The sequence below is a fragment of the Oncorhynchus keta genome, chromosome 22 (genome assembly GCF_023373465.1).
Source record: "Oncorhynchus keta strain PuntledgeMale-10-30-2019 chromosome 22, Oket_V2, whole genome shotgun sequence".
Taxonomy (NCBI): Eukaryota; Metazoa; Chordata; class Actinopteri; order Salmoniformes; family Salmonidae; genus Oncorhynchus; species Oncorhynchus keta.
Window position 1 is genome coordinate 3,564,702 of NC_068442.1, and position 24,397 is coordinate 3,589,098.

General features: G+C 45.5%; 1 protein-coding gene across 1 annotated transcript; it reads left to right on the top strand.

The window, feature by feature from the left end:
* Positions 1-10,166: 10,166 nt before the first annotated feature.
* On the top strand, positions 10,167-20,630 carry LOC118400712 (zinc finger protein 239-like). The gene is made up of 2 exons (XM_052474712.1): positions 10,167-10,728; positions 16,367-20,630. The coding sequence occupies exons 1-2, from the start codon at positions 10,695-10,697 to the stop codon at positions 17,269-17,271; spliced, it is 939 nt and encodes a 312-aa protein (XP_052330672.1). The 5' UTR covers positions 10,167-10,694; the 3' UTR covers positions 17,272-20,630.
* Positions 20,631-24,397: the final 3,767 nt, after the last annotated feature.

Genomic DNA, 24,397 nt, shown 5'->3' on the forward strand with positions numbered 1-24,397 from the left:
TGGGGATGCAGTTGGGTTTGTATGCAGTCTGATGATATACCAGGGCCTGGGGATGCAGTTGGGTTTGTATGCAGTCTGATGATATACCAGGGACTGGGGATGCAAAGTTGGGTTTGTATGCAGTCTGATGATATACCAGGGACTGAGGATGCACAGTTATCTTTGTTTTCCTCTAGCTTCTCTCCAGTTTGCTCCCAGCAGCTTTCATAGAATGTAGATCACTGTTAAACTAGGCTGCAGAGTGTTCCTAGTTTGACAGATAATTCAACCAGTGTGACCAGTGGGTTTCTTTAAATGAATGAATATGAAACTGCCTTAAATACAGACGTGAAGGACAGTATGTTTTAAATTCTCACTCAAAATATGCACTGCTCTATTTAAACGTCTCAATATAATATTATTATTTAATGAAAGAAATGAAAAATAAACAAACGTATCTTAACTGTGTTTCCCCTCCAGTCAGCAGACGGCGATGTGCGTCTTTCAGGTGATGCTGCCAGCGTGACGTATAATCTAGTGGACGGAACACTGCAACATCAACGAGTCCGCCATCTTGGTAGCCAACAGCCGAAAAATTTAGACTGCATCGGTGCATATTTTCCTCTTTGTTTTAAATATACTTCTGACATCTAGTTAATTGCCCCCATTTAAATGTTATACGTACATTGTTAGTCAACTAGCTGGCTTTATAGGTTAGGCTAGCGCTAAACTAGTCATAGCTAGCTCATGCTAACAACTAGCTAGCTAACATCTCCGACCATGAGCTCACTAAGCTACTCCTACTAAAGAAGAGGGGGTCTGCTGGACGGAGAAAGAAGCACTGGGCTGAACGTTGTCGTGAAAGAGGAGGATGTTACAGTAAAACAAGAAGTAGAGGGTGAGGCTGTTACAGTGAAAGAAGATAAAGATGTTTCAATGAAAGAACAGGATGTTACAGTAAAAGAAGAGGAAGGGAAAGAGGAGGATGCAGTTTAAGTGAATGAGGTGAGAGGGAGAGAGAACTGTCGTATTGACAGGAGATCTGTTTACCACCGGTAAGTACTGTCTTAGAAGACGGAACTAACTAAAGTTTTTGAACGAATGTAGCAGCATGCTACTGAAATTCTATACTTGAAAATGTTGTTCTGTACTATAGGAATTGATGTTATAATGTTAAAGCTACGTTTTAAAATGGGTGGTTAAAGCCCTGAATGCTGATTGGCTGGCAGCTGTGGTATGAGGCCGTATACCATAGGTATGACAACATGTATTTTTACTGTTCTGATTACGTTGGCAACCAGTTTATAATTGCAATAAGCCACCTCGGGTTTGTGATATATGGCCAATATACCACGGCTATGGGCTGTATCCAGGCACTCTGCGTTGTGCATAAGGACAGTATTTAACCATGCTATATTTGTCACGATCGTCGTATGGAGTAGACCAAAGCGCAACGTGGTGTGAATCCATCATTTTATTGAATGATGAAGAACACTTAAACATAAACAACAAAACGAACGTGACGCTATGACAACGAGTGCAGACACAGGCAACTACACATAGAAAATAACTCACGAAATACCCAAAGACGATGGCTGCCTAAATGTTTCCCAATCAGAGACAACAACGATAAACAGCTGCCTCTAATTGAGAACCAATCTAGGCAAACATAGACATGCATAAACACCTAGAATGTAAGCAACCCCATAAACCTACAAAAAACCCTAGACAGTACAAAAAACACATACATCACAAATGTCACACCCTGACCTAACCAAAATATATAAAGAAAACAAAGAATACTCAGGTCAGGGCGTGACAATATTGGCCATATACCACACTTCCTCGGGTCTTCTTGCTTAACTGTAACATGTGTATACCATCAGAGTCCCCCCACCACAAAACCATAACTTAATTGTCTCACAGAATGGCAAACAAGTTGTAAATGAAATGTTTGACATATGTCTATTGTAGACCTTGCATGGAGTGTGTATACACGCAAAAAGCAGATTTCTAAATAATGTTGGAGAAATACAGAAAATAACAAACATTATTGACCTGAAAAGGACACATGTTTTGGGGAGACTGAACATATTAGCAAACGTTTGTTAGTTGACAAAAAACATGGGCAAATAGCCATTTGAAGGAAAGGCTGAACTACAGAATGATCATTTAGAAAAGATAGTCATTATTACTTTAGAGATGAAGTGGGACACCAACAAAACGTTATTAACATTGGATCAAATGCAGCCTGAAATAGTACTATATATTATTATAGAGCTCTGCTCAGCCTATAAACATGACAATATATATTATAGAGCTCTGCTCAGCCTAAAACATGACATTATCTATTATTATAGAGCTCTGCTTAGCCTAAAATATCACATTCCATGAGAAATTAGATTTGGAGCTCTAAATCATTTGTTTTTAAATTTCAAGTTTATTTTTAATGATGAAATGTTGTGAAAACTAACCTCAGGTTATTGAGGGATCTAGTCTAGATTAAACCTCAATAGGAAGACAATTTGATTTAATGCAGGTTTCATTCAGGTCTCTCTGTTTAACTAAATAATCTGTTTGTCTTTTGGCAAGAGAGAGACCTGACTCTGACAGCGGGAAAAGTTCCTCAGAGGAAACAGACCTGGAGACGCCTAACCAACACCACTGCTCCCACTGTGGAAAGAGTTTTAGGTGGTTAGGGAGCCTGAAAATGCATGAGAGAATACAAACAGGAGAAACGCCCTACCACTGTTCCCACTGTGGAAAGAATTTTACTCAGTTAGGGGCCCTGGTTGGGCATGAGAGAACACACACGGGAGAGAAGCCTTTCCAATGTTCCCAGTGTATAAAGGGTTTTAGGTGGTCAGGGAATCTGAAAAAGCAGGTGAGAAAACACAGGAGAAAAGCCTTTCAACATACTAATACACAGGAGGAGAAGGCATACCACTGCCCTCATTGTGAAAAGACATTTACCCAGTCAGAGGACCTGAAATCACATGAGAGAATCGAGAGGCTGTGTTTTGACTGAGAATTTGTGGTTTTGTTTGGACTGTCAGACTTGAGTTTACTTTTTGTAAAGTTAATTAATCGATTAATCCATTGTTTGAAAGGGTTAAAAATACACTGAAAACATCCAAAATACGTTCTGTATTCCACTACAATCTACAATGCCATGTAAAACAAGATGACATGGAGGTTAAATAAAGTGTGCTTTATCAATGTAACATATTGTGACCCGTCCACTGTGGGGCTCTGTAGAGTTATAATATCCATAACAACTACAGGTCAAACAGGGAAATGGTTCACATCGTTGTCTGTATACCGCTGCAATCTACAATGCCATGTAATGGTGAATGTACACTAGATAAATAGCGGTAAATTGCTGTGTGCCGCTTAGGCCGCCCGTTGTGACTCCGTCAAGAATTCAGCAGAGCAAGTTTGTATGAAGGTCTGGTTATTAAATGGGTTCATAGTTCAATAGTAAAATCCTCTAAAACACTCTGGTGACAAACTTTGCTGCCCTGTTTCCAATTGTCTACATGGCTGGGAGAACCTATTCAAGTAAGTAAATAGATTTTGAAAATGTAAAAAAAAGCGATGTATTATTAGTTAACTAGCTACAGTCCCTGCCAACTCAAATGAGCTGCTAAATGAGCTCTCTATCCAACTTCAAATACTGTATAGATAGATAGCTGTCACGCCCTGACCTTAGTATTCTTTGTTTTCTTTATTGTTTTGGGTCCGGATCCGCCAGAGTCCCCCTCCAATCCAGAGGCGCCACTCACTCCAGACTCGACCATCAGTCCAGTGGCGTCCTCTAGTCCGTGGTCGGCCGTGACGGTTCCCGCTCCAGAGACATTAAGTAAGGGTGAAGTGGAGCGGGGTCCACGTCCCGAGCCAGAACCGCCACCTCGGAGTCATGCCCACACACACCCTCCCATATAGGTTTAGGTGTGCGGCCGGGAGTCCACATATTTGGTGGGGAGTACTGTCACGCCCTGTATTCTTTGTTTTCTTTATTGTTTTGATGAGGTCAGGGTGTGACATGGGTGATGTATGTGTTTTTGTACTATCTAGAGGTTTTGTAGGTTTATGGGGTTGTGTACTATCTAGGTGTTCATGTATGTCTATGGTTGCCTAGATTGGTTCTCAATTAGAGGCAGCTGTTTATCGTTGTCTCTGATTGGGAACCATATTTAGGCAGCCATCTTTGGGTATTTCGTGGGTTATTATCTATATCTAGTTGCCTGTGTCTGCACTAGTTTTATATAGCAGCACGTTCAGTTTGTTGTTTTTGTTAAGTGTTCTTCGTCTTCATTAAAAAGTATGTATTCTAATAACGCTGCGCTTTGGTCTCCTCTTTACGACGAGCGTGACAGATGGCTATCTAATTAAATATCACCAGCTACCTAACTTCATTTTAGCTATCTATATATTTATCACTGTAAAAAACTAACTCTAAATGCATTTGTAGGTACATTTACATTTAAGTCATTTAGCAGACGCTCTTATCCAGAGCGACTTACAAATTGGTGCGTTCACCTTATGACATCCAGTGGAGCAGCCACTTTACAATAGTGCATCTAAATCTTTTAAGGGGGGGTGAGAAGGATTACTTTATCCTATCCTAGGTATTCCTTAGAGGTGGGGTTTCAGGTGTCTCCGGAAGGTGGTGATTGACTCCGCTGTCCTGGCGTCGAGAGTGAGTTTGTTCCACCATTGGGGGGCCAGAGCAGCGAACAGTTTTGACTGGGCTGAGCGGGAACTGTACTTCCTCAGTGGTAGGGAGGCGAGCAGGCCAGACGTGGATGAACGCAGTGCCCTTGTTTGGGTGTAGGGCCTGATCAGAGCCTGGAGGTACTGAGGTGCCGTTCCCCTCACAGCTCCGTAGGCAAGCACCATGGTCTTGTAGCGGATGCGAGCTTCAACTGGAAGCCAGTGGAGAGAGCGGAGGAGCGGGGTGACGTGAGAGAACTTGGGAAGGTTGAACACCAGACGGGCTGCGGCGTTCTGGATGAGTTGTAGGGGTTTAATGGCACAGGCAGGGAGCCCAGCCAACAGCGAGTTGCAGTAATCCAGACGGGAGATGACAAGTGCCTGGATTAGGACCTGCGCCGCTTCCTGTGTGAGGCAGGGTCGTACTCTGCGGATGTTGTAGAGCATGAACCTACAGGAACGGGCCACCGCCTTGATGTTAGTTGAGAACGACAGGGTGTTGTCCAGGATCACGCCAAGGTTCTTAGCGCTCTGGGAGGAGGACACAATGGAGTTGTCAACCGTGATGGCGAGATCATGGAACGGGCAGTCCTTCCCCGGGAGGAAGAGCAGCTCCGTCTTGCCGAGGTTCAGCTTGAGGTGGTGATCCGTCATCCACACTGATATGTCTGCCAGACATGCAGAGATGTGATTCGCCACCTGGTCATCAGAAGGGGGAAAGGAGAAGATTAATTGTGTGTCGTCTGCATAGCAATGATAGGAGAGACCATGTGAGGTTATGACAGAGCCAAGTGACTTGGTGTATAGCGAGAATAGGAGAGGGCCTAGAACAGAGCCCTGGGGGACACCAGTGGTGAGAGCGCGTGGTGAGGAGACAGATTCTCGCCACGCCACCTGGTAGGAGCGACCTGTCAGGTAGGACGCAATCCAAGCGTGGGCCGCGCCGGAGATGCCCAACTCGGAGAGGAGGATCTGATGGTTCACAGTATCGAAGGCAACCGATAGGTCTAGAAGGATGAGAGCAGAGGAGAGAGAGTTAGCTTTAGCAGTGCGGAGCGCCTCCGTGATACAGAGAAGAGCAGTCTCAGTTGAATGACTAGTCTTGAAACCTGACTGATTTGGATCAAGAAGGTCATTCTGAGAGAGATAGCGGGAGAGCTGGCCAAGGACGGCACGTTCAAGAGTTTTTTGAGAGAAAAGAAAGAAGGGATACTGGTCTGTAGTTGTTGACATCGGAGGGATCGAGTGTAGGTTTTTTCAGAAGGGGTGCAACTCTCGCTCTCTTGAAGACAGAAGGGACGTAGCCAGCGGTCAGGGATGAGTTGATGGGCGAGGTGAGGTAAGGGAGAAGGTCTCCGGAAATGGTCTGGAGAAGAGAGGAGGGGATAGGGTCAAGCGGGCAGGTTGTTGGGCGGCCGGCCGTCACAAGACGCGAGATTTCATCTGGAGAGAGAGGGGAGAAAGAGGTCAGAGCACAGGGTAGGGCAATGTGAGCAGAACCAGCGGTGTCGTTTGACTTAGCAAACGAGGATCGGATGTCGTCGACCTTCTTTTCAAAATGGTTGACGAAGTCATCTGCAGAGAGGGAGGAGGGGGGGGGGGAGGAGGATTCAGGAGGGAGGAGAAGGTGGCAAAGAGCTTCCTAGGGTTAGAGGCAGATGCTTGGAATTTAGAGTGGTAGAAAGTGGCTTTAGCAGCAGAGACAGAGGAGGAAAATGTAGAGAGGAGGGAGTGAAAGGATGCCAGGTCCGCAGGGAGGCGAGTTTTCCTCCATTTCCGCTCGGCTGCCCGGAGCCCTGTTCTGTGAGCTCGCAATGAGTCGTCGAGCCACGGAGCGGGAGGGGAGGACCGAGCCGGCCTGGAGGATAGGGGACATAGAGAGTCAAAGGATGCAGAAAGGGAGGAGAGGAGGGTTGAGGAGGCAGAATCAGGAGATAGGTTGGAGAAGGTTTGAGCAGAGGGAAGAGATGATAGGATGGAAGAGGAGAGAGTAGCGGGGGAGAGAGAGCGAAGGTTGGGACGGCGCGATACCATCCGAGTAGGGGCAGTGTGGGAAGTGTTGGATGAGAGCGAGAGGGAAAAGGATACAAGGTGGTGGTCGGAGACTTGGAGGGGAGTTGCAATGAGGTTAGTGGAAGAACAGCATCTAGTAAAGATGAGGTCGAGCGTATTGCCTGCCTTGTGAGTAGGGGGAAGGTGAGAGGGTGAGGTCAAAAGAGGAGAGGAGTGGAAAGAAGGAGGCAGAGAGGAATGAGTCAAAGGTAGACGTGGGGAGGTTAAAGTCGCCCAGAACTGTGAGAGGTGAGCCGTCCTCAGGAAAGGAGCTTATCAAGGCATCAAGCTCATTGATGAACTCTCCGAGGAACCTGGAGGGCGATAAATGATAAGGATGTTAAGCTTGAAAGGGCTGGTAACTGTGACAGCATGGAATTCAAAGGAGGCGATAGACAGATGGGTAAGGGGAGAAAGAGAGAATGACCACTTGGGAGAGATGAGGATCCCGGTGCCACCGCCCCGCTGACCAGAAGCTCTCGGGGTGTGCGAGAACACGTGGGCGGACGAAGAGAGAGCAGTGGGAGTAGCAGTGTTATCTGTGGTGATCCATGTTTCCGTCAGTGCCAAGAAGTCGAGGGACTGGAGGGAGGCATAGGCTGAGATGAACTCTGCCTTGTTGGCCGCAGATTGGCAGTTCCAGAGGCTACCGGAGACCTGGAACTCCACGTGGGTCGTGCGCGCTGGGACCACCAGATTAGGGTGGCCGCGGCCACGCGGTGTGGAGCGTTTGTATGGTCTGTGCAGAGAGGAGAGAACAGGGATAGACAGACACATAGTTGACAGGCTACAGAAGAGGCTACGCTAATGCAAAGGAGATTGGAATGACAAGTGGACTACACGTCTCGAATGTTCAGAAAGTTAAGCTTACGTAGCAAGAATCTTATTGACTAAAATGATTCAAATGATACAGTACTGCTGAAGTAGGCTAGCTGGCAGTGGCTGCGTTGTTGACTTTGTGGGCTAGCTGGCAGTGGCTGCGTTGTTACTAATCAAGTCGTTCCGTTGAGTGTAATAGTTTCTACAGTGCTGCTATTCGTGGGCTAGCTGGCTAGCTAGCAGTGTTGATTATGTTACGTTGCGTTAAAAGAACGACAATAGCTGGCTAGCTAACCTAGAAAATCGCTCTAGACTACACAATTATCTTTGATACAAAGACGGCTATGTAGCTAGCTATGTAGCTAGCTACGATCAAACAAATCAAACCGTTGTACTGTAATGAAATGAAATAAAAATGTGATACTACCTGTGGAGCGAAGCGGAATGCGACCGGGTTGTTGAGTTCTATTCGGAAGACGTTGGCTAGCTGTTGGCTAGCTAGCAGTGTCTCCTACGTTAAGGACGACAAATAGCTGGCTAGCTAACCTCGGTAAATTAAGATAATCACTCTAAGACTACACACTCTAAACTACACAATTATTTTGGATACGAAGACAGCAAAGACAGCTATGTAGCTAGCTAACACTACACTAATCAAGTCGTTCAGTTGAGTGTAATAGTTTCTACAGTGCTGCTATTCGGTGGACGTTTGCTAGCTGGCTAGCTGCTGGGCAAATAGCAGTGAAGACTACATTAGGACGACGAAATGCGATAATTACGCAATTATCTTTGATACAAAGACGGCTATGTAGCTAGCTAAGAAGAAATTGCTAAGATTAGACAAGTCAAACCGTTGTACTATAATGAAATGTAATGAAATGTGAGCTGGCTAGCTGCTGGGCAAATAGCAGTGAAGACTACGTTAGGACGACGAAATACGATAATTACGCAATTATCTTTGATACAAAGACGGCTATGTAGCTAGCTAAGAAGAAATTGCTAAGATTAGACAAGTCAAACCGTTGTACTATAATGAAATGTAATGAAAAGTTATACTACCTGCGGAGCGAAGTGCAGATGCGCTGTAGCTAGCTAACAGTCATGGGGGAGGGGGAAAGGATAGCAGCCCCAACTGTCAGTGAGAGAGGAGGCTATTCTGGATAGGGCAGGTACTTTTGTGTTGTTCCTGTCCCTAGAAGTAAGGACGGAGATAATAGTAACATAATATTCAGTGTGGTGTAATATGACTATAATGAAGTCCTGTGAGGTTCTCTCCCCTTCTCCCTACATCCTCTAGGTTATATCAGCTGTTTAGGTCAACCCCTCCTGCACCTGAACTGGCTACATAGAGAGCACAGCATGATCAAATGTGAGAGGTCACTTGGTCAGGTCAACAGGAATTATTATTAAAGAGATGCCTTACATTGAAATACAGATAGATGCAGTAGTCCCAGAGTTAATGATCCAAGGTCAGTTTTGCATTTCACCTCCTGATTGATGACTAACAATGTTAGAATAAAAACACAAGGCTTAAACATGCTCTCTCTCCGTCTGCAGGTATGTTTTGATGTGAGAGGATGCCAACCCCCAGTCCCATCTTCGCTCACCGGCTTTTAAGATAACATTTGGGCCGACTCGAGACACTATTATGTAATTGTGATGAACTGAGAGAATATTTAGCTACCTTCCCTGCTCCTATGCACATTTATTTGCCATGGTAGAGTACATTATCAGTGAATATATTAAATGTACAGGCTACAATGTGGGGCTCTCATGTATGGTAATAACTACATGTATATACGACTTGCATCCTTGGCACAACATGAAATTATATTCTACGCAATCCATAGGCTTCATAAATGTCATTCAGGCTGTTTTGAAGTTGATACAACTGGCTATGATAGCTGAGGTTCATAGCTCGGTTCTGAACTAATATGTATACCAAACGTTTGGGTCCATACACAGATTGTCTAGATAGCTAGCTACACATCCATGGGCATAGAGGGATTTTAATCATCCACTGTACAATAAGCAATAACTTTTTCTGTACATATGTGGCAATTATTTATTTCAGAAGGAGCCAGCAAAACGAGTGCTCTCTGTGCTCTAGGTCATTGGACACCATTAGACATGGTTATTCCTGTTGAGTGCCATGGTCTGTTGCTATTGTCCTACATGCATGAAACTATTTATTTGAGACTGCAGGTTCCATGTCCTAATATGAAGGCAATATGATGACGGTGGCTAAATGCCAGAGGTGATGAGCCAATAAGAGGAGTTACTTTGAGTGTGACGTAAGAATGACAAATGTATAAAACGTGTGTGCTGGAAGGCAGTTGTCCGGCTCGGCTTTTATTATGAAGTAATAAAAAGTCAATTTGAACTCACATGCTCAGGTATTCGTGATTTGTGAATGAACTTTATGATAAAAAAAAATGCATAATCGTTTGTCTCCACATTAACTACGATGCGATGGAACGGTTGACAAAAAATGAAATCACAGAAAAAATATATTGACTGAGCGTTACCCTCTCGTCAGAATATGACGATATGCGACTTTAAGGCAATGCTGCTTATGTGACGTATAATCTAGTGGACGGAACTCTTCTTTCAGCAGCAGCAACAGTTAGTCAGACACCTCCGTAGCTTGCTAGACAAAATAGGCGAACCAATAACGCTCTTTAGACGCGTTCGTGTGTATTAGACACTGTTTTAAACCCACTTCTGTCGTCTAGTTAGTTATCCGGTTTAATTTCATATTTACGGTGTTGTTGTTTTTATTCAGCTAGCGGGCTGGTTAAGTTAACATTAGCCTAGCTAGCTAATATCCCGACCATGCGGTCACTAAGCTACACTCCACCTACTAAAGAAGAGGTGGGTATCACAGTAAAACAAGAAGTAGACGGTGAGGCCATTACTGTGAAAGAAGAAAAAGACGCGTTCAGATTGAAAGAGGAGGAGGATGTTACAGTAAAAAGAGAGGAGGATGGAGTTTATGGATTGAAAGGAAGAGGGGAGATGACTGTTACATCGGAAAAGGAGGAGGAAACTGGATATCTGAGCCCGGTTTCCCAAACGCATCTTAAGGCGTCCGACCGTTCCAACGCTGAATGTAAGCTAGCTATAAAATGGTTTTGAGAAACCGTTCCCTGATTAACACGAGTAAGTACTGTCTTAAAAACAGAGGTACAAACTCAGCAGTTGTTGAACTGATGTTTGGTGTTAAAAGCGAAAATGTGCAATTGCTACATCCATATTGTGACCATAATTATTTATTTCTAGCCATTGATTCTTGATCAATATAACTTAGCTTAGTTCAACTGTTGCACCTCATCAGATCCCTAAATAAGCTTTTTTTTACTCGAATGTTTAGAAACAATGTAACAACTGCAGATTGCCTGGCTGTGTGGGTTTCTTAAACAACAACAAAATGGCTGCCCAGAAGCTTGGTTTGGTAAACAGCTGAGGAAGGGGGAAGGAGAAGTGTAACCACTCTCACATTCATAGAGAAAGCAGCTATTGGAGCAACAACCCAGCGACCTCCCGACATCTTGGCGTAACAGTTATAAGGTGTTGATTTGACAGTCACTGGACCCAGGTTTGAGTTCAGCTCAGCGCTACCTCCTGAATTCACTACACTATGAATACAAAGACTGGCCATCCATGACGTGATGATTGTTTAACAGATTGAGGCTATATACTGTAGTATATTCTATAATTGCCAGTGAAGATTTCCTGTGGGGGAAAATTATTAGAGCTGTTGATAAGTCATTGTATAATATTCAGCCATTTTTTTTCATGCCATTCCCTTAAAGGCAAGATATACCTAGATTAAATTACATTCATGAATTTGTTTGAAACCTTTATTTTAAACTCTCCTTAAAGTTGGTGCCTTGACGGATTTCTAAAAAATGGTTTGTCATGAAACACACTTATTTACATTTATTTAAATGTAACCTTTATTTAACTAGGCAAGTCAGTTCAGAACAAAATCTTATTTACAATGACTGCCTACCCCGGACGACGCTGGGCCAATTGTGCGCCACCCTATGGGACTCCCAATCACAGTCGGTTGTGATACAGCCTCGATTGGATCCAGGGTGTCTAGTGAGACCTCAAGCCCTGAGATGCAGTGTCCGCTGCGCCACTCGGGAGCCCCAAAATCATGTTCTAGTGTTGTCCTCAACTAAAATACTTCTTGGTTAACCAAGAGTCATCTGTAATTTCTACCAATCACCCCATGTGTTTTTATAAAATCTATATGTACTGAACGAAATGATGCTTTAAGCACGCTGTTTGATTAAATAAATAAGACACAAATGACTAGAGGGAGCCGGTCATCAATATAACCTGACTAGATGGAGCCGGTCATCAATATAACCTGACTAGAGGGAAGCCGGTCATCAATATAACCTGACTAGATGGAGCCGGTCATCAATATAACCTGACTAGATGGAGCCGGTCATCAATATAACCTGACTAGGAGGGAGCCGGTCATCGACATAACCTTTTTTTTACTCTGCAAGTCAGTTAAGAACACATTCTTATTTTCAATGACAGCTTAGGAACAGTGAGTTAACTGCCATGTTCAGGGGCAGAATGACAGATTTGTACCTTGTCAGCTTGGGTATCCAATCTTGCAACCTTTTGGTTACTAGTCCAACGCTCTAACCACTAGGCTACGCTGCCGCCCCAACTTAACCAGGAGAACCCCTCCGCTGCTGGAATATGTAAATTCTGCCATTCTGCTCCTGAAGTGTTCAGTAATAGACTACAGCAGCAGTCGGCAACCTTTTCCAGTTGGAGTGGCGCATCTTGCGGGCTCAGGTCTGCGTGGTCTGCCAGGGGCCGTTTCATTTAGTATCCGTCTGGGTCGGCATGGGGAATGATTGTATTTTCCCATAGTATGTTTTACCATAGTTGAGTGACTGAAAGGGAGTGTAACTGTATGACTATTATTGGATTCTAAACTTTGAACATTGAGATTTTAAAGACCGATCAGACGCAGCGTATATAAAGGAGTGAGCTCTGTAGAAAGACAGAGTGGCTGTGGAATGTGCTGGGTGGATGGGAGATCACAGGATTGCTATAAGGGAAGCGGATGGACATCTGGATTAGGCGGAGGAGGGGTTTTGAGGTCAGGTCAGATCCCCTGAAGGGAGTTGTAAGAGTTTAGTATCCTGTTACCCTTTTCCTGTCGAACCAGAAGGTGTAAGGATTGGAGAGAAGGAGGAGTGTCCAAAGTGGGGTATATATACTTGTGATGGTGAGAACATGTTTTTGTCTGGACTACGGCTGGAACGACCCTTTGGGAATATTTAAACTTGGTTAAACTTCTCTAGTGTCCGTGAGTTATTTACTCTGAAAAATTACAACCTAACACTATAATTAGTGTTCCCTGAAGGAGGGAAACGAGGTACAACACCTGTTTGGCCCTACCCCTTCCTGGGTCGGTGAAGAGCATGAGGCTCTGATGTATTCCTTAAGTTTAATACCGCTCATCACCTGTAGAAGGCAACGAGGTGTGAATTTAATAGTATGTTGTACCTAATTTATCTCCTTCGGGGAACAGTAGTTATAGACATAACGTTACGCTTGTCATATGATGAACTTCAACTTAAATACTGGATCTTGCTGTTGGATAGTTTTTTTGTATTCTGAAATGCACTCGAACTATGTATCATTTAGTGGCTCCTTATGGTGCGCTTGGAAAACAGTTTTCGTGGGAACAGAAATACTAAATCATTTCAGAGTTTGCTAAATCCAATGGTTTTTAACTGAGTCATCTTGTAATCCAAGATGGTATAGCAGTAAGACGTGTTTGTTGGAAATGTTATGTTTTTTTTAGTCTTTGTAATATATTGCAATATATACAAAATCTCTTTTTCCATTTTTAAATTAAATATACCTTCCGGCAGCCTGGCTCACCCAATGTGATACAGATCTGCTATTTTTTAGACCGTATACCTAGAACCTCCATCAGAAGCTAATTAGCTACTAGCTGTTTAGTCATTGTTAGCCACTGCTAGCGGCCTTTATCTTTTTTATCTCAGACACCAGCCGCTTTTAGCTTGTCAGTCTACACAGCGCGATATCATCCACTTATTCTCCACTACATCACCATATTCCTGCCATAAACTATGGACCATTACACTGCTACCGAGTGGCCCAGCCCCGAAGCTAGCCTTGAGCAACTTTTCAGAGAAGTCAGGAACCAATACACACAGTCAGTTAGGAAAGCAAAAGCTATCTTTTTCAAACAGATATTTGCATCCTGTAGCTCTAACTCTAAAAAGTTTTGCGACACTGTAAAGTCCATGGAGAATAGAGCACCTCATCCCAGCTGCCCAGTGCACTGAGGCTAGGAAACACTGCCATCACCGATAAATCCACGATAATCGAGAATTTCAAGAAGCATTTCTCTACGGCTGGCCATGCTTTCCTCCTGGCTACCCCAACCCCGGACAACAGCTCCCCACCCCCTGCAGCTACTTGTCCAAACCTCCCCAGCTTCTCTTTCACCCAAATCCAGATAGCTGATGTTCTGAAAGAGTTGCAAAACCTGGACCCGTACAAATCAGCTAGGATAGACAATCTGGACCCTCTCTTTCTCAAATTATCTGCTGCCATTGTGGCAACCCCTATTACTAGTCTGTTCAACCTCTCTATCGTCAGAAATTCCTAAAGATTGGAACACTTCTGCGGTCATCCCCCTCTTCAAAGGGGGTGACACTCTAGACCCAAACTGTTTCAGACCTATATCCATCTTGCCCTACCTTTCGAAAGTATTCGAAAGCCAAGTTAACAAACAGATCACTGACAATTTTGTATCCCACCATACCTTCTCCGCTGTGCAATCCGGTTTCCGCGCTGGTCACGGGTGCACCTCAGCCACGCTCAAGGTCCTAAACGATATCATAACCGCCATCGATAAGAGACAATACTGTGCAGCCATCTTCATCAACCTGGCCAAGGCTTTCAACTCTTGTCAATCACTATTCTTATCGGCAGACTTACCAGCCTTGGTTTCTCAAATGACTGACTCTCCTGGTTCACCAACTACTTCTCAGACAGAGTTCAGTGCGTCAAATCGGAGGGCCTGTTGTCCGGACCTCTGGCAGTCTCTATGGGGGTACCACAGGGTTCAAATCTCTGGCAAACTCTTTTCTCCGTATATACCAACAATGTTGCTCTTGCTGCGGGTGATTCCTTGATCCAGCTTTACGCAGGTGACACCATTCTGTATACATGTGCCCCTTTGGGCACTGTTAACAAACCTCCAAACGAGCTTCAATGCCATACAACACTCCTTCCGTGGCCTCCCAACTGCTCTTAAACGCTAGTTAAACGAAATGTATGCTCTTCAACCGATCGCTGTCCGTACCCACGCGTCCTGACTTAGAATATGTGGACAACTATTATACATACCTAGGTGTCTGGTTAGACTCTCCTTCCAGACTCATGTTAAACATCTCCAATCCATCTCCCACCACTGCGACCTGTATGCTCTCGTCGGCTGGCCCTCGCTACATATTCGTCTCCAAACCCACTGGCTCCAAGTCATCTATAAGTCTTTGCTAGGCCGCCTTAACTTAGCTCACTGGTCACCATAGCAACACCCACCCATAGCACGTGCTCCAGGAAGTATATCTCATTGGTCATCCCCAAAGCCAACACCTACTTTGGCCGCCTTTCCTTCCAGTTCTCTGCTGCCAATGACTGGAACGAATTGCAAAAATCACTGAAGCTGGAGACTCTCACTCACTAACTTTAAGCATCAGCTATCTGAGCAGTTTACCGATCGCTGCAGCTGTACACAGCCCATCTGTAAATTGCCCATCCAACTGCCTACCTCATCCCTGTGTTTTTATGGACTTTTTTTGCTCTTTTGCACACCAGTATTTCTACTTGCACATCCATTACTCCAGTGTTAATTTGTAATTACTTCGCTGCTATGGCCTATTTATTGACTTACCTCCTTACTCCATTTGCACACACTGTATATAGACTTTCTATTGTGTTATTGACCGTACCTTTGTTTATCCCAAGTGAATGTAACTGTTTTTGTCTCACTGCATTGCTTTATCTTGGCCAAGTCGCAGTTGAATATGAGAACTTGTTCTCGACTGGCCTACCTGGTTAAATAAAGATGAAATACAAAACAACTCTTACCTTTATTATTAGCATCACCCAAATGTACACTGTCTAACACGGTTCTTCAATAATTACACAATTCTCAATACTGTAGCAAACATTATATTAAGCAGGACATTCAAATGAGCCTTACAATTATAATCCAAAGTAGTGTGAAATGTACTCATAAGCATTCTGGAAATGGAGGTTCCTCCCCTGAGTTTTCCCCATTCACATTCAGAATACATTGTGAAAAACTAAAATCTTTGCTCACAATTTTTGCTCCAGGCAGATATACTACATCCATAACTAGCGGTTTCCTCATTAGCAGGGAGGTGTTTGTGCATCGCCCTTGTGCCGCAATTTTATTAAACACAGAAAGGGGCCTATATTGGAGGCCAAAAGTTGTCTGGCACACTGCTTAGAGTTTCAACAACATGAATAACTTATTTCTAGTCTACAATCATCAATGTTACTATTAATGTGAAAACAAGGCAAAATATGACTATTCTTGCTCATTTTAAGACAATTGTCAAATAATTTTAACATTCATTACAGATGTCAATTGTTGTACAACATCATGGCTACTCTGTTGGCCTCACCTTTCTTTTACAGTGGTTTTCTGCTGTTGTGGGCCTTTAATCATCTAACTTTGTTGTTCACACAGGAGAGAGTGGGGACTATCGTGGATCCTCTGGGGAGCCTCAACAACCTCATGATGCTGAAGAGGCAGAGAAGTGTCTCTCCAGATCAAAACACCTCAAGAAACACCTGCAGAGATCCACAGGGAAGATAACTCACTGCTGCTCTGACTGTGGGAAGAGATTCACCTCATCAGGCATTAAAATTCATCAGAAAACACACACAGGAGAGAAATCTTATAGCTGTGGTCAATGTGGAAAGAGTTTTACTTCATCTAGCTGTCTGACAGTATACCAGAGAATACACACAGAAGAGAAACCTTATAGCTGTGATCAATGTGGGAAGAGTTTTGCTAAATCTAACCATCTGACAGTGCACCAGAGAATACACACAGGAGAGAAATCTTATAGATGTGATCAATGTGGGAAGAGTTTTGCTAAATCTAACCATCTGACAGTGCACCAGAGAATACACACAGGAGAGAAACCTTATAGCTGTGATCAATGTGGGACGAGTTTTGCTACATCTAACCATCTGACAGTGCACCAGAGAATACACACAGGAGAGAAACCGTATAGCTGTGATCAATGTGGGAAGAGTTTTGGTCAATCTGGAGAGCTGACAGTGCACCAGAGAATACACACAGGAGAGAAACCTTATAGCTGTGATCAATGTGGGAAGAGTTTTGCTACAGCTAACCATCTGACAGTGCACCAGAGAATACACACAGGAGAGAAACCTTATAGATGTGATCAATGTGGGAAGAGTTTTGGTCAATCTGGAAAGCTGACAGTGCACCAGAGAATACACACAGGAGAGAAACCTTATACCTGTGGTCAATGTGGGAAGAGATTTGCTGCATCTGGCAATCTGACTCAACACCGGAGAACACACACAGGAGAGAAATCTCATAGCTGTGACCAGAGATAATCTGATAAAGTATCTCTGATCAAATATTAGAAAATACATAAATTAAGGAGTTGTTTCGTGATTTCAATGAATTGATGTCACAATGTAGAATGTTTTAACATTGTAGTTGGAGTATTTAAAAGATGTCACAATGTAGAAGCCTAAACGTTTGCCCCCTTATAAATTGATTTCAACATGATATGGATATTAGCCTCGGGGGAAATCCAAGCGAAAAATCCAGCTCTGAAATGGAAGAGGACTATTTATGTGATTTAACAAAAATTGACAAACCAAATAAGAGATCATATCAAATGTATTTATTTTGCCCTTCTTACATCAGCTGATATCCCAAAGTACTGTACAGAAACCCAGCCTAAAACCCCAAACAGCAAGCAATGGAGGTGTAGAAGCACAGTGGCTAGGAAAAACTCCCTAGAAAAGCCCAAACCTAGGAAGAGACCTAGAGAGGAACCAGGCTAAGAGTGGTGGCCAGTCCTCTTCTGGCTGTGCCGGGTGGAGATCATGACAGAACATGGCCAAGATGTTCAAATGTTCATAAATGACCAGCATGGTCAAATAATAATAATCACAGTAGTTGTCGAGGGTGCAACAGGTCAGCACATCAGGATCGCCGATCATTAAGAGTATCTCTATCGCTCCTGCTGTCTTTATAAAGTTGAAAACAGCAGGTCTGGGACAGGTAGGACGTCCGGTGAACAGGTCAGGATTCCATAGCCGCAGGCAGAACAGTTGAAACTGGAGAAGCTGCACGGCCAGGTGGACTGGGGACAGCAAGGAGTCATCATGCCAGGTAGTCCTGAGGCATGGTCCTAGGGCTCAGGTCCTCAGAGAGAGAGAAAGCGAGAATTAGAGACAGCATACTTAAATTCACACGGGACACCGGATAAGACAGGAGAAGTACTCCAGATATAACAAACTGACCCTAGCCCCCCGACACATAAACTACTGCAGCATAAATGATGGAGGCTGAGACAGGAGGGGTCGGGAGACACTGTGGCCCCATCCGATTATACCCCCGGGCAGGGCCAAACAGGCAGAACATAACCCCAACCACTTTGCCAAAGCACAGCCCCCACACCACTAGAGGGATATCTTCAACCACCAATTTACCATCCTGAGACAAGGCCGAGGAAAGCCCACAAAGATCTCCACCACGGCACAATCCAAGGGGGGGCGCCAACCCAGACAGGAAGATCACGTCAGTGACTCAACCCACTCAAGTGACGCACCCCTCCTAGGGACGGCATGAAATAGCACCTGTAAGCCAGTGACTCAGCCCCGGTAATAGGGTTAGAGGCAGAGAATCCCAGTGGAGAGAGGGGAACCGGCCAGGCAGAGACAGCAAGGGCGGTTCGTTGCTCCAGAGCCTTTCCGTTCACCTTCACACTCCTGGGCCAGACTACACTCAATCATAGGACCTACTGAAGAGATGCGTCTTCAGTAAAAACTTAAAGGTTGAGACCGAGTCTGCGTCTCACATGAGTAGGCAGACTATTCCATAAAAATGGAGCTCTATAGGAGAAATCCCTCCAGCTGTTTGCTTAGACATTCTAGGGACAATTACGAGTTGTGTTACACTTACCACGTTGGTGACCCACTTGAATCAAAATGTAGCTAGCTGTTTTCTACAAATTGTCCTTTAACCAGGGATGTACACATTCCTCCCAGATTTTGTGTGGTTTTTGAGCTGTTAGTTTTAACAGGACGTGCAACATAATCTCCCTCCTCTCGCCCAAATGATTTTAGCATGATATCGATGAGTGATGACAAATAAGTGTTGCATTCCCTTGTTTAGCGACCCCTACATTTAAATGCATCACTCCAACTGCAGCTGACTGTCTTCTGTAGGTTGTCCTCTAACCAGTGAGGTAAAATATATCTCCCATTTCTATGTTTTTTTTTTGTTGTGTCAGTTTCAACAGCACGTACAACCTAATTTCCCCCCCAATCAATATTTACATTTACATTTAAGTCATTTAGCAGACGCTCTTATCCAGAGCGACAAATATCAGTGATTTATTGCTGCTTGTGCAGTTTATCAGGAGCTTCTTTAAAAAAAATACAAGTAATGTGATTATTGTGGCAGATGTTTGTGTATATAGCACATGTTAGGTTTTCAATGTATCCCAAACTTCCTGCATATTGGTTATTGATTTACCATGATCACAATTTATTTGGAGTTTTGTCTCTTCTTTTTTTCCATATTGAAACTGCACTGTTGGTTAGGGGCTCGTAAGGAAGCATTTCACTGTTGTATTCGGCGCATATGACATACAATTTGATTTGAGTTTTGTTTGGGCTCGTTCCAAGGGGACGAGAGTTCTAGAAGCTAGTGAGTTTTAGAATTCTATACAAAGAAAAATGAGAAACAAATTAATACGATTGCTTATTATTATTTAGGAATAGGTGTTTTTTGTTTTTATTGGTGAAGGTGAAGCATTGTAGTTGATTATAATGTGAAATGGAAATTGTTTCTGTTGGTGGTGAGCAAGCTTGTCCAAAAACATATAGGATATGTTTGTTGTCTTTAGGGGGAAGGTGTTCCAGGCTTTGGTTTTTCCATTTATGTTTTGAGGTTGGACTTTAGCACGTGTAGCTCATTAGCACTGATTGGTGTCACCTCGTTAGCCAGTTTGTGTTACACCTGTGCTAGCTTGTCCATCTCGTTAGTGGGAATATGTTTCACCTGAGCTGATCCAGGTTCTATTTAAGAGTGTCTGGCCCAGTGCTCTTGATAGATGTGGAGAGTCAACACCTTTAGTTTGCTCCACCTTTTTGGATTTTCTTTTTTGATTTGATTCCTGTTTATAAGTTTGAGGTGGTGGGACGGGTGCGCCATCGTCCGTGAGGAGATGGCGCAAAGTACATCGGGACCGTCGGTTCTGGGGATTGGACTGGCCAACACGGTGCGCTTTTCTTGGCGGGGAAAAGAGATGGAGCCTTGGGGGAGAGAAACCTTCGGGAGGAACATCCTAATGGGGCACCTAAAATTGAAGGTTAGAGATGTTCTCTGCCTTCAGGGGAACCCAATGGAGAAGGGGTTTGATGTAACCCTATATTTGGAAGAAAAACACAATGAGATTATGAAGACGGTGATGGAAAGGAAAGAAGGTCCCCTGTGTCATTACACGGTGACCAGCCTGGCAAGAAACAACTTCAGGGTGGTCACCGTAACCATGTACAATCCGCACGTGAAGGACGAAGAAGTGAGGGCCTTTCTGGGGAGGTACATGGACAATGTCTCTTCAGCGAGGTACCTCAGGGACTCCCTGGGTTTCTGGAATGGGAAGAGAGGCTTCCAGGCGTTACTCAGGGAGTCCCCGAAGAGTGTGGATGGCTACCTCCATCCTCCGGCGATGTTCTCCTGGGGCTGACAGGGGAACACTCTACTATGCACGTCAGCCCCCGTTCTGCAGGCGTTGTATGGCCTACGGCCATACCCTGGCCTCGTGCAGCAACAAGAAGTGTCGCTTTTGTGGGTCGGAAGAGCACGAGGCCAGGGAGTGTGACGAGCCCAAGGCTTGCCACGGGTGTGGCTCCCGAGAACACCTGTGGCGTGATTGCCTGGCTCGTCACAGGTCATACGCGTCTGCAGCTGGGGGGGGGGAGCGGGGGATGGGGGGAGAAAAGAAAGGACGCATGCGGATTGTACGGATGGCACAGGGGAAAGGACGGAGAAGGACGAAGAAGGGAAGAAGGAAGAGGCGAAAAGAAAGAGGAGTGAAGATGGAAAGAAGGAGAGAAGAAAAAGAAGGCGGAAGAACGGGAAGGAGCGGAGAAGAGGGAGAGTGGGACAGTGGTACGAGTGGAAGAGGGAGCGGTGACGGGGACGGAGGGAGGGGAGGGGGTGGGAGGGGGAGATGGGGGGAAAGGAGTGGGGGGACAGCCTGCCAGGCTTCCTCGAGGTTGAAATGAGGGATTTGGTGGAGGATTTAGCGGGGATGGGACGTTGTGTCTCCCCGCCACCTCCTTCACCAAAGAAGAAAGGGATGAAGAGGGGGAGCTTGGCAGGAAGTGAGAGGGAGGGGGGGCTAAGAGAGTGGCGGGGGGAGGGTCATTTGTCCTCCCGGTTTGCCTCAGCCCCTTGCATTTTAGTAGATGACTCCAGTGAGGGGTCGGTGGGCTGTTTGCTAGAGGGATCCCAACTCCTGTTTGAGGAGATGGGGTCCCCTACATGCAGCCCCGAGGCAAACGGGGAGGGGGGGATGGTGGGTGGGGAGGGAGGACCCAACACACTGCCTGGGTCATGGGTTGGGATGGAGGACGGGGGGGGGCGTCAGGAGAGGAGAGGACGTCCCCGCCGGTGGAGATGGACCAGGGGAGCATCGGGTGAGTCTCCTGTTTTTTCTTTGGTTTTGGGGGGTTTTATTTGTTGTTAATAATTCAATGAATAGTTCTGTTTCTTTTTTTAGTCTAAATGTTAGGGGGTTAAGGAATAATGTTAAAAGTTTTTTTGTTATTTAGAGGGTGTGGGGTTTGATTTCTGTTTTTTACAGGAGGTTCACCTGAGGGATGATGTGTGTAGATTTAAGAGGGAGTGGGATAAGGGGGAATCTTTTTGGGGCATAGGAGGGGTGCACTCAACAGGAGTAGGGATTTTGTGTGGGCATAGAGAGGTTAAAATAGAGAACACTTTTGTAATAATGCAGGGTAGAGTTTTGGGGATAGATGTTAAGTTTAGAGAAGCTAGATATAGGTTAATTGGGGTGTATGGGCCACAGGTGGCGGCAGACAGGAGGGAGATGGTGGACTGTCTGGCGCCCCTGTGTGTTACAAACAGGCACTTGGTGATAGGAGGAGACTTTAATATAGATTTAGGGGTAGGCGGTGATAGCAGTGCAGGTGCCATCTCTGGGCTAATGGCTTGCCATGGTCTGGTTGATGGTGGCCTGCACACTACTCCGGCAATGGTCGGTCCTACATGGCGCAACTCCAGGGGTTGCGCGGAGGCTCGACTACATTTTTGTATCCAGGTCTTTGGGTCAGTTGTCTGGGCGGCTGTTGCCTGTTTTCTTCACGGATCACGACGGGGTGTTCCTGCAGGTGGGGTTGCCAGTCTGCCTCTTCGGTAGGGGGTACTGGAAGTTAGATCGGGATATACTGGAGGAGCAGGCTTTCGTTGAGGCATTTTTTGTTTCTTTCGGAGGCTTGACGGCCTCCGGTCCATGTGCGAGGGGGTGTTAGAGTGGTGGGATTTAGTTAAGGGGGGATAAGGGCTTTTATAATAGGATATTGTAGAAGGAAAAAAGGGAGGAAAGGAGGGAGGTGGATCGTATCCAAAGGTTAATTGAACTCGAGTACGAGGCAGGCAACCTCGGCGGGTCGATTGACTGGGAGAGATTCGCAGCCCTAAAGGCGCAACTCAGGGAGCTGCAGGAGCAGAAGGCTCGAGCTTTCCTGGAGCGTGCGCATAGTGGCTTTCTAGAACATAATGAGACTTGTTCCGCTATGTTCTTTAAGTCGTTTAGGGCCAGGCAGAGTAGGAAGGTAATGCATGGAGTTAGGGAAGAAAATGGTAGTATAGTAAGTAAACCAGAGGAAATGGTCAGGGTGACAACTGATCATTTCCAAGGTTTATTTAAGGAAAGGAAAATAGATGTAGAGCAGGGAAACGTGTTTTTAGAACACTTGTCCCGGCGGTTGCCAGAGGACATTAGAGACGTGATGGAGGCCCAGATCTCACTAGAAGAGGTTGAGAGCGCTCTTAGGAGGATGGGAAAAGGGAAGGTGCCTGGGATGGATGGGCTGCCGGCTGAGTTTTACCTCAAGTTTTGGGGTATACTTGGACCAGTGGTTCTCGAAGTCTTGAAGGCCATCCTTGAGACGGGGGGTCCCGGGGATCAATGGCTGTTGGTGTGCTGTCACTTCTTTATAAGAAGGGGGAAGGAACTGACCTTGGCAACTGGCGGCCATTGACCATGCTGTGCGTAGATTACAAGATTCTTGCAAAGGTTTTAGCAGACCGGTTGCGCACAGCCCTTCCCTACGTCGTCCAGGAGGATCAGACGTGCGGGGTAGAGGGCCGCTCTATAAGATGGAACCTACAGTTGATCAGGGATTCCATCGCTTGGGTTGAAGATAGAGGGCTGCCTTTAATGGTAGCAGCGCTAGATCAGGCAAAAGCTTTTGATCGCGTGAATAGATCTTTTCTATTCAGGGTGTTAGGTAGATTAGGATTTGGGGAGAAGTTTATAGGATGGATCCGTACTTTATATGTCGGAGCGGGGTGTCGAGTTAGTGTAAATAGTCACTTAGGTGACGTTTTTGACCTCTCGTCTGGGGTCAGGCAGGGATGCCCACTCTCGGCTCTCCTCTTCGTTCTGTACATGGAGCCTCTGGGGGCTGCCATTAGGGCAGACACGGGGGTGGAAGGCTTGTTGAACCCTGGAAGTGGTGGGCTGCGTGTTAAGATGACGCAGTACGCCGACGACACTTCCTTGCTGTTGTGCAAGGACTCGTGCCTGACAAGGTCCCTTGCCATCTTTGGGGATTTCACCCGAGCGTCGGGAGCAGTTCTGAACCATGCAAAGTCTTCCGTCAAGTTTTTCGGAAGATGGCGCGGTAGAACGGATGTGCCTGGGGGGTTATCTCTCTGTGAAGGGGCCCTGAGGATTCTCGGGGTTCATTTTGAGACCTCCGGCTCAGCGACGCTAAACTGGAACATGCGTATCGCAGTGGTACAGAGGAAGCTAGCAATGTGGAAGGCTAGGTATTTGTATTTTATGGGCAAAGTCCTGGTCCTAAAGGTGGATGTGTTGCCGTCTCTTTTGTATTTGGCGTACATCTACCCATTGCCGGCTTGTCTGAGGAGGCCTCTAGTGAGGCTTGTGTTTCAGTTTATGTGGAGTGGCAGGTTCGAGTGGGTCGCTAGGGCACGCATGATCTGTCCCATCGGGGAGGGAGGTAGGGGGGTACCACATTTCCCCCTCAAGCTGGACTCAATTTTTGTTTCTTTCTTGTTAGCGGAGCTTGCTCAGCCAGTGATACACCCGTCCGGTTACCTCCTGCGGGTGTTCTTCTCGTATCAGGCGAGAAGCGTAATGGTGTGGTCTAACGCGGTCCTCGGGCAGAACAGCTGCCGTGGCACTTTGGTCATGCGGCCCGCACCCCGAGGTAGGTTTTTAGA

Bases quoted from the DNA above. Each gene is read 5' to 3' on its own strand.
- LOC118400712 (XM_052474712.1), top strand. From the start codon at position 10,695: ATGGTTTTGAGAAACCGTTCCCTGATTAACACGA. The intron at 10,729-16,366 runs GTAAGTACTGTC...TTGTTCACACAG, and splicing joins CCGTTCCCTGATTAACACGA to GAGAGAGTGGGGACTATCGT.